The sequence below is a fragment of the Pyrgilauda ruficollis genome, unplaced genomic scaffold (genome assembly GCF_017590135.1).
Source record: "Pyrgilauda ruficollis isolate IOZ18807 unplaced genomic scaffold, ASM1759013v1 scaffold6, whole genome shotgun sequence".
NCBI lineage: Eukaryota > Metazoa > Chordata > Aves > Passeriformes > Passeridae > Pyrgilauda > Pyrgilauda ruficollis.
Genome location: NW_024527710.1, coordinates 18,044,756 through 18,055,364, shown reverse-complemented (window position 1 = coordinate 18,055,364; position 10,609 = coordinate 18,044,756). Strand labels below are relative to the sequence as shown.

At 43.4% G+C, this 10,609-nt stretch overlaps 2 protein-coding genes across 2 annotated transcripts in view; both read right to left on the bottom strand.

Annotated features, from left to right (window-relative positions):
* Nucleotides 1–2,150: 2,150 nt before the first annotated feature.
* LEPROT lies at nt 2,151–7,025 on the bottom strand. Its single transcript, XM_041483419.1, has 4 exons — nt 6,957–7,025; nt 6,676–6,751; nt 5,737–5,923; nt 2,151–4,600 (listed from the first exon to the last, which is right to left on the bottom strand). The coding sequence occupies exons 1-4, from the start codon at nt 6,970–6,972 to the stop codon at nt 4,484–4,486; spliced, it is 396 nt and encodes a 131-aa protein (XP_041339353.1). The 5' UTR covers nt 6,973–7,025; the 3' UTR covers nt 2,151–4,483.
* A 1,103-nt stretch (nt 7,026–8,128) lies between these two features.
* DNAJC6 (DnaJ heat shock protein family (Hsp40) member C6) overlaps nt 8,129–10,609 on the bottom strand; it is a 30,165-nt gene continuing 27,684 nt past the window's right edge. The window contains exon 18 of the mRNA XM_041483213.1: nt 8,129–10,352. Within this exon, the coding sequence (XP_041339147.1) occupies nt 10,251–10,352 (102 nt within the window). The 3' untranslated portion in view covers nt 8,129–10,250. The remainder of the gene's footprint in view (nt 10,353–10,609) is intronic.

Below are 10,609 nucleotides of genomic sequence, written 5' to 3'. Positions count from 1 at the left end.
GTCTGGCTGTGGGCAGGCAAAGAGCTAAAAAATATTAGGGGTTCAGATCCCAACACCTGGGCTGATTTGAAATTCCTCCTATATTCATTTCACAGAACTTTTCCCTGAATGCAAAACTGCAAAAGGAAAGCTTATTATCATGTATAATGTGTGTTTGTTATTAACATTATGTGTATTTATTATTAATATTATATGCCATTTTGCACAGTTTTGTTCACTACATCTAAATGACTGTATTAAAGAAAGCCATGGGTTGAATCTCACTTGGAAAACAATCTTCCACCTGTTCCCTAGGAATTTCCTGAGGGAAAAGAGGGATGTTTTATAACCCCTGTTGTGTCCTCAGCAGGATTTTCCCCCAGAGGTGACCAGAAGGAACTCCAAGTGTGGAATCCCCTGCACAGGCAGACCAGGGTGGGAGAGGAAGCAGGGACCAAGCAGTCCATTGGAAAGATGAATATCCAGAATATTTATTACAGTCTAGAACTATTCTATAGGAAGCAGTAATTCCATTTAAAAAAAATAAGTACTGGCCATAGGGAATAAACACCTGTGACCCATTTTTAATATAACCCAGAAACAGCTGAGCCATACCTCAAAATAAAGGGCAAAAGCAAAGCAATAAAACAAGATAAATACAGAACAGGCCTTTGGAGAAAATGTCTCCAGCTGATCTTTAAAATCTGATCCCAATTCAGCAGCCAATGCTTCCTCACCCATTTTATCAGATTTTCCCTGGAAAGCCCTGCAGTAGGAACTGGTCCCGTGTTTGCAGGGGCCACTTAAACAAATCAATGGCTCATTAGTACCTGGTGAGCATCCAGCTTAATGAGAGAGCCTGTCCATCCTTTATCAGAGCCCAAACAATCCCTGCAGAGCAGACAGAGGAGGATCTGACAAGTCCTGCTGTGTTAAGAACTGAGATCAGGGCTTAAAACTCATTTTAGAGCTTTCCACCACTTGCAGTAGGAACCACAATTTGAAATGTGTTTTAGCAGGACATTCTGTTTGGTATCACCCCAGAGTTAATGAGCTCACACTCCTTTTGTGGGATTAAAGGCTGTTCAAAGGTTTTAGGAAACTTCCCAAGGTCATAACAACTGCTCAGGAAGGTTACCAGCTTCTGAGAGATTGAAGAAGCCACAAAACCAGTGCCAGACTGGGACCAGCATCCCCTGTGCTGGCTTTTTAATCCAACCCAGTGGATGTGATAGGGAAAAACTGAAGAAAAACAGCAGAACGAGGGTGGGAGATAGGAAATCCAAGTTACCCCACACAGACAACACCCCCAAATCCAGCAGCAGGTTAAAAAAGGGAGCTCAGCACCAAGCCTGGAGCTGCAGTGACCCTGCCAAAGGTGAGCAGCATTCCCAAACACTCCCTGTGCACAGCTCTCTGACCCACACTCACCTCCTCCAAAGCCTGCACTCAGGGCACTGCCGGCAGCAGAAAGCTCCAGCTCTCCCCAACACACACCACAAACTCCTCCCCACCATGGGGGCTTTCAGAACTCCATTTTCCCAAGCTCTGGGAATTCATTAACTCCATTTTCCCAAGCTCTGGGAGCTCAGCACCAAGCCTGGAGCTGAAGTGACCCTGCCAAAGGTGAGCAGCATTCCCAAACACTCCCTGTGCACAGCTCTCTGACCCACACTCACCTCCTCCAAAGCCCTGCACTCAGGGCACTGCTGTGAAAATGAAGCTCCAGCTCTTCCAAACTCCTCCTCATGGTGGGGGATTTAATAACTCAATTTCCCAAGCTCTGGGGAGATCAGAATTCCCCACTTGAATATTTTCATCACCTTAATACCAGTAGAAGTGACCTGGAAGAGAAGGAGAGCTCTGATGCCCTCTGCATCCCTGCTGACAAGAGAATGGATTTTATCCAGGCTCCCTGGAAGAAAGGGAAAAGCTCAAACCCCACCCTACACCCCATCTTTTTTAGGGAATGCTTTAAAAACCTCCCAAATTCACCACGTACACAAGAGATAAGTGATGATCCTTTACCTTTCCAACACATTCTACATTAATTCCACTTCCATGGCTCCTGGAACTGCCCATTCCACATCAGGAAAGCAGCACTGGACATGTTTTACCTTGCCCCTCACACCTGTCTGCTGTCACCTCTTGAAATTTAAGACAGACAAATCTTTAAGCATCAGGTATGTTTATTAGACAATTCCAAAAGTCAGTTTTAGTAAGCAACTTGGAAAGAAAAGTAGAATGTATTTGAATGTCCATGTTTTAATACTTGATGATCTCAGGGATATGGCAATCATAAAAAACTGTTTACAAAAGGTACAAAAGCTGCACTGCATTCCCAACAACAGGAACAGGATTAGCTGGCAAGGAAGCTTTGGGAAATGCAGCCACAGATTTCCAGCTGATTATGGAACACTGATCTTGCCACGGAGGTACAGTCACAAAAATCAGCCTTGTGTGGAAATTAAGGCACTTTGGATACACAGTATTCACTTCCACACAGGAAAACCATTCCAGAGAAACCACAATAAATTCCCACTGGAGGGATGGGACAGAATTCCCAGTGCAGACCCTCAGAGCTCAGTGGGAGTGAAGCTCTGGAGAAAAAAACCCCACTGAAATATTATTTTTTACAATATTTGATAACGAAGTAAATTTACAGAGGTTAAGGGAGATCTCCATGATTTCAACACAATTTTAAACATTAAATGTAAAGCCCATGTGAAAACTGCATGAAATTCACATTAGGGATTAGTGCACGTAGCTACTTCCAAATAATAACACAAATAATAAAAACAATAATAAAAAAAGCACTGACCTTCTCCACTCAGCACCCATGAGGTACCCACCAACCACAGCCCAAAGGGGATACAGTACAATGGAATCATTTGGCAAAAAGCAATTTAAAACAGCATTTTCTGGTCCTCCTGGTCCCTTTAGATTGTCCTTGTTCACTGTTCTTGTCACACACTACAGAATGATTTATTTTCAGGAAAAATTCAATCTCAGCTGGTTTTCCACCCCAAAATTCCAGCAGTACTTGAGTAGTTTTGTAGATTTCTATCTCAGCCTTTGGTACATAAATGGAGTAAAAGCTTTCCAGAATCCAGCCCCAATCCAAGAGGAGTTAAATGGAATTTTTAGCAATGGCATTAAGAATTTATCACCAGGCACTGACTGGGTTTTATTTCACTGTTTTACTCATTATTGTGTGAAAAATGCCACTGCATAGGGAAAAAAAAGGCATCTTTTTTAAAATCAAAGTAGGATTTACACATGGAAATGATGTTTCATCTGAAAATTTTGGTTTATCATTAAAACAAAGAATATTCCCAGTTCCAACAGATTTCGTCAGAAGCAGGAAGAAGACACTCAGATAATTTGTTATTCCCAGGATTTTTAAGTTTATCCTGCTATATCTTGGATGGAGCATAAACATCCAGAAATAAACTGTCCTTTAATGTTAATTCTTCTTTTGACAGTAATTAATTACTGACCCATCCCTCTATTCTTACACGACTAAAGTAATAAAATTATATTTTCTTAAGTGTGATTATGTGAATGTTTACTAGGATAATGCTATTTGAAAATATAGTGTTTTAATGCAATAACAAACTTCTTCCAGACAAAAAAAAAAAAAAAAAAAGAGGAGTTGAAGAAGGGTGTTTTAAAAGCAAGGAGGAAATAAGAAATCCTACCCAGCAGAACACTCAATTCCTTGCAATTCACACCCACAAAAATATGGAGTTGAACACTAAACTGTGATTTTAAGTGTTCTGAGGGTAGTTTCTCCTTTTGTGAGCCTTCATAGAAGTCATGTCAGCTTTAAGATGCATTAAAATATGTTATTCCCCAAATGTAATCACAATTTTTAATTAAATAGGGACAGAAAATATCTTTGTGGGGAGAAAATGATCTTTAAACAAACATAAGTGGAAGGGTTTTTAAGCAGGGTTATTTTCTTTTGCTTTCCTCAGGCAGTAAGAGTTGACATCATTTATGTTTGGCTTTATTATCATTAAGAAAAACTACAATTTTTCTCAAATTGCAATTAATGAGATGTAAATGAAATAGTAACTGATCCTAATTAAAGCAGAAAGATTGATCAAGTTGAACAATCCCAATTAGGATCATCTTCATATTATTCTTTGATTACATGGTTAAAAACCCAACAGGAGTAGTGACCAATGGTACAAAGACACTGCAATAAACCAAAAATTAATGCAAATACAGTGAAAAATGGGTAAAACTGCTTCTGTTTTGTAAACTTCTTCAAGGATAAATTCACAATAATTCCCCATTTTAGTGACTACTTCAAGCCAACTGTCAGCACTGTCCCTTTGGCTGAAGTGCATTTAAAAAAGCAATTTATTACATGATCATGTAAAGCCAGGAGAATGTTATAACATACCACACACATTAGAATAACTATACAAACACACAGAACAGGAGAAAAAAAAAGCTGTAAAATATTGAAAATTACCAGCACCACAGAGAGCTCCTACCACTGCTCCCAGCTAAAGTCATCTCCTCTGCCAAACACAAGGAAAAAGCCTAAAATGGTAAGGAAAATGACTGCATTGCCAGCCAGCACCAGGCCACAGGCTCCCCATTTGATCTGAAATGCAAGAAATGGAACAGTCAAAGCAGCTCTTGGAAAAGATGCTCAGGGCAGTTATTTCTAGGCATTAGATCAGCTAAAACACTAAAAAAAAATCAAAATACTACAGAAAGGTGCTAAAAGCAGAACAGGCAAACAATAAAGAATTCCATTTGTGTGACTAATTATTCAATTAGCAGCCACTTGTATCACTAATAAACACTTCAGCCAAGCTACTGCTAGGATTTAGAAGAAAATGATGACTTGCCTTCCAAATCATTAAAACACACCTAAATCAGAGAGAAAGCTGGTGAAATCAGTGCTCTCCTTTCATTGCCAAGCAACAAAAAGATCTCCTTTTAAAGAAGTCACAGGCATGGAAAACACGGATTTAAAAGTAAACAGCTTTTTTTTTTATGCATGAGCTGCATTTAAGTAATTTACTTAAATAAGGAACATTTACTCTTAAAACACACGACTGAGAGTTCCCTCTCGTGGTCATTCTGCTGCTGCCAGGCCCCAAAATGAAAATATCAGGCATTGCAAATAAATTCAGAGCAAGTACACAAAGTTTAAAGCCGTGAAAGTGAAGGGGAAAACCAACAGCACTCAGAAAATCACTGGGACTGGGGGAATTCTTTGCCTTTCAGACAAATGTGACCAAAATCTCACCACTGGAGAGAAGTTCAGAGAGGAAAGAGGAAAGAATTTAGGCAGAGTTTCCTCAGATTTTGAGAGGCCAAACTTGGGAAATGCCCTGAGAGCCACAAGGGCAGCTCTGGAAGCTTGGCCTTTTATCTTTTAATTCCTAACCCTCCCCAGGCCCCAAGTTTGCAGCACCCTCAATGGAGAAAGCAGAAATTCCAAGAGAAAAATCAGGAAGTTGGAGCAAGAAGTGATGCAAAGGGTCATGAGACAGAGGCATGAGGTGCAGGAGGAGATATTATCTTGTGTTGGGCCAAAACAAGGCTGGAGGGGGAAAAAAAAACAGCTAAAAAAACTTTTCAGTCATGTGAGTTCTTTTTTCCAGCTCAAAAAGGCAAATTTCAGTGGATTATTTTCACCTGGAGACAGCAGAGTAATGAAATGAAAGCAGGATTGAAGATGATACCCAGCAAAGTGGGATCTGAGAAGAAAAATGAGCAAGGACTTACTGCTTCCACCCGTGCAAGGATGATAGGAAATCCAAAGGCAGAGACAACAATTCCCGTGGTGAAGAAATAGGCCAGCTCCCTGCAGGCACTGCTGGCTGCATCGCTGTCATCACCCACCCTCCTGGCTATGAAGTGGGGAATGGGGCAGATGAAGTAAAAGATCAGCACAAACAGGGGCCAGTACACACTGGGGAGGGGGAAAGAGAAATGTGCCATCAGTTAAAAGAGGTACTTCGATCAGAAAGCCGGTGCAAAACTCCTAACAAAACTGCTAATGCTGCTTTTTGGCTTGAAAAGCGGATTGATCAGAAGATTGCACCCAAAATGGGGCGATTCCACCTCGTTTGCCCTGCACTGACAGAGCAGCAAGCAGCCTCTCACACGAGCAGGGGTTAATTTATTTGACTTTTGAATCGTTTTGCTGATTCAGCTCTGAGCACAGAGGGAGCAGGAAATGCACGGGAGCAGCTTTCCCAAATTACAGGGATGAAGCAGGCACAACCCTCACGTCTCCTCTCCGTGTCAGAGCTCTCACGAGCCTCCTGCCAATTTACAAAGTGTTTTACAGACACAGAATCACGGAATTACAGACCCAAAGGGAAGCCAAAGCTCACCCACTTCCAGCCCTGCCATGGGTGGGGACATCCCAAATGGAATCGCTCAAAGAAACAGGAAATGATGGAAAATGTTTGCGAGATTAAAAAGCAAGGTGGCACCGCTTTCCCTGAGGCAGCACAGAGCTGTTCGCAGCCTTTTTATTTTAATGCAAATGTAAATACCGCCTTAGGAAGTGATGTTTAATCACAACAAAGTGCCACGTGCCAAGAGCCTGGGAGCGGGGGGCTGCGGGAGGAGCCAAAGAGCCCCATTAAACAACAAACGCCTTAATTAATGGCTCCGAACCGGGACAAGCTTTGCCAAGGGCGCCGGCCCGCTCACCCGTAGTACTCCAGGGCGCAGCCCAGCATGAGGAACGTCAGCCCGATGGCTCCGCTGAAGGACAGGGCCACGAGAGCTGCAACGGCACAGGGCGGGCGGTGAGGCACCGGGCATCCCTCCCAGGGCACCGGCCACCGCCCCGCCGGGGCCAGGCATCCCTCGGCGGGGGCCGGGTACCACCTCCCCCGGTGGCGGGCATCCCTCCCCGCCGCTCCCGGCCGCCCGCCCCCGCGCTGAGGCGCTGCCCGGGGCGCGCTCCCTCATGAGGGAGCCCCCGGTACCTTTCACGCCCGCCATGTCCGGGCTCCGCTGGCACCGCGCGACTTCCGCCCTCTGGCCCCGCCCCTTTCGCGCGCGTCACGTGACCGAGATTTTAAAAGGGCGGGCGGCGGGCGGGCGCGCCTTTTCCCGCCACGCCCGCGCTCGCGACGGGGGGCGGGGCGTCCTGAGGGGACTGCCCTGGGTGGGGTTTAAGGCACGTAAACCTCGCGAAAAACCGCGTTTGTTTTTGTATATCATCCCTGTATGAGGGTAAGAAATGTGTATATGTGTGCGTTAAATTCGAATCTGTGCGTAGGAAAAGTATATTTGTGCGCAAATGTATATTTGTGTGGATTTGAATCCATAAACACCGCTTTAAAGAGCTCCCGCCCCTCAGGCGCTGCCGCTTTGTGGGTGCTGCTGAAAACCTCTGTTTTCACCCCAAAAAATGGAGGCGGCCGCCCGTTTGCCTCAAGCAGGGCCACCTCAGCACCTACATCATCCACCCTTCCTCTAATCCACTCGAAGAAAGGCACAGCTTTTTTCAAAGCCGTGTTTTTCAAGCCTTGGATTTTTGAGAGGACACTTTGCAGCTCCCATTTTTTGACCCAGGAGAAGCCTTTTTGCCCCAACGCTGGCCTTTTTACCCAAAACCAGCCTAATTAATTCAGCGATGGCCTTATTGCCCCAAGAACACTCTTCTTTTTGCCCCAAGAACAGCATTTTTGCCCCAAAACTAACCTTTTTTGACCCAGTAACAGGATTTTTGTCCCAAGAAAAGCCTTTTAGAGGGAGATTTTGCACAGCCTTTCCAATAACCCTCCCCAGGGAGCTTTTAGTCAGATACCTCCCTCCTCAGCTCTTCTTTTTTTATGTACCCTGCTGCATATTTTTCCCCATTTTTCATTATTTTAAGTTATTTTGAGCCAGAAGGCTTATTAAAACCGGCTTAATCCACTAAATGCTTCCCAAAAAGCTTGAAAGATTTGGGTTGTTTGGCAGTGGGTCTCTGAAGGCAGGAGCCTGAGGAACAGCAATGCCAAGTTGTTTCCAAATAATTTGGGAAAAGCACCTGGAATGCCAACCTGTGGATAATGACAGTGACAAAACCGACCCAGCCAGGGCTCACCACCCCTCACACAGGAGATTTGGGACTTGAATCTCGTGGTCACAAGCACAAAAGATAGCTGAATTTGTTAATTTGAGCTTTTTAATGTATATACAAATGTTTTAGACCAGTCACAATTTCATCGAGTATATACCGTATTTACAAAAATTACAATAATTTAGTCAAACAGTAAACCTGAACATTGATAACCTCTGTCACTACCAGATATGACAAGAATGGATTTTTTTTTTTAGTTAACTATTTGGATATACATACATCCTAATACTTTCATGCATCCATAAAAACATTAGGGATGGAAGTAATCAAAGCCTAAGTGGGGTAGAGGGTTGGATTTTTTTTTTTTTGGTACAGTTTAATGATGGTTTGTATTTTGTGAATGGATGAGTATCCAGAGTTATGTGCCGTGACAAACTCGGTACAAAGCTAATGAGGTTTTCATCATTAAAAAAAGTACGTTATAGTAATGAGATCCTTTTTATTATATAGGCATAGGTCACAATATCTACAAATGTGAATGAGAAACAATAAACCAACAAATCACAGGAACATGATTCACATTCCAGTTACCTCTTTAAATAAGACGAGCACATACTGGATCAAAACATTAATAAATAACATCCAGTTTGTTACTATTATCTTAAGGTCTTTTATATAAAAGGAGACCTATGTGTTGGTTTCACATTTCCAGTTAATGGCAGTAAATAATGGACCAGTACAACAAAAGGATGAGTTTTATACAGAAAGCCATGTACTTTGACACACTGTCTTTGCAGTAATAGCTTTGCCACTTGAAAATGTAAGTGCAACAAGTAGTGGATTGTCTTGGAAAACCACCAGCCTTAAAGACTCACATCCGATGGCAACCTGTTCCTGAGGCAGTAAATACAGATTATTTCCTGCCCATCTACTGAGTATCCCTCAAACACGGATAGGTGTTGGTAAATAAACTGCTAGCTTTAGTTACTCTGCAAAAGAACGCCAGAATCTGGGGTGAAGTTTGAATTTCAACTCGCTTTTGAACTAGGAAAGCTGCTTCAGCAACAGAGAGATTCCCTTGTGATGTCCTTGCTTTGGTCCAATATAAACTTTTAAGCTAATCAATTTGCACTGGAGTGACCTCAGAGATCAGACCCGGTCTGTGGGTGTCTGTGTGACAGCTCGTACACCATGATCTGAAAAGTGAACTTGCAACAGGATTCAGCCTGCCAAGAGCCTCGGCCAAGTGCTCTGGAGCTGATAAAGGCATAAAGGTGATACAAGTGGGCTGGGAAAAGTTCTGAATCCGCAGGAGGGGAAGTGCTACCTAGAAGCTGGGAAGTTTCTAAACCTTTCCAGCAGAATTTTCAGTTGTTGGTATTTCCTTGATGGTTTCGAGCTGCTGATGAGAACCATGGGAAACGCAGCACGTGCTCATTCCTCACTGGGACAAGGTGGATTCACCCTCCCTTGCCCCCAAAACTGCTGCTTAACAAACCAGCAAGGGGCTGTTGGCCCAAGGACTCGTTGCTCGCTTTCCAAAGCATTTGGAGGAATTCTGCCTGCACGTTTCACTGCGGGGCTGTGAGGTGAAGCACAGCATCAATGCAAAAGCAGCTGCCACACTGACCCAGCCCAGGATTCAGCTTTGGCTCTGTTCAGCCAGACTACACTAGATGAGCAATTAAGCAGCAAATGGTGACTGTTAGGAGTGTGCCTAAACCACAGCTGAGCACTTCAAGTGGATAATTCAATCCAAACCCAGGGAAAAAAAAAAAGGACATAAAAGTTTGGGCCCCACCAGCAGTTGTTGAACTCAACTGAAGCGTTGCCATATCACACCTCACAAAAAAAAAAAAAAAAGGCAGGAAATTCACCAGCTACACTTTGTTGGAGACAGACCAGTTCCACCTTTTCCCAGTATGTGTTCTCTCTTGTCCCACTGGAACCCAAAATAAAATAGAAAAGTTACCAGAAACTGTAACCCTGTGGCTCTGGTGGGGCGAGCCAGGTGGCCAGAGTTCATCTGAGCTCAGGATTCTGGAGACAAGTGTTAGGAAACCTTTCTCATGTTCTTCATGATAAGTATTAGGCTCTTAGTTTTCTGAAACTTCTGAATTTCCAGCCAGAGTTTGGTTGATCTGTGACATTTGTGACAAAAGACTAAATAAGCACTAGCACGGGTCTGGAGTGGAGGCTGAGAAAGTACCTAATACAAGGGTTTTTGTCCTTGGTTTTCAAATTCTGACCAGGCATCGTTCAGCTCCATAAATATCATCTTTGCATATTGTTCATATGGCTGCCCAGTAGCCTGGAATAAAAACAGAGACAAAAGAGGGATATCAGAGCTCCTAAACCCAACCACAACAGCTGGCACGTGAGCAGATCCCCAAGCAGTTCCAGGAATTTTCACTTTTTCCTTGACAAAAATCAGCTGCTCTGGAGGGCTGCTTTCCTTAAGAATTTCTTGGCTTTGCTGCTCCTCAGAGCTGACTGTCCCATGGGCATCATAAATGTGACCTTCTAAATAATAAATATAACCTTGGCATTGGGAGAGGATTTTACCTG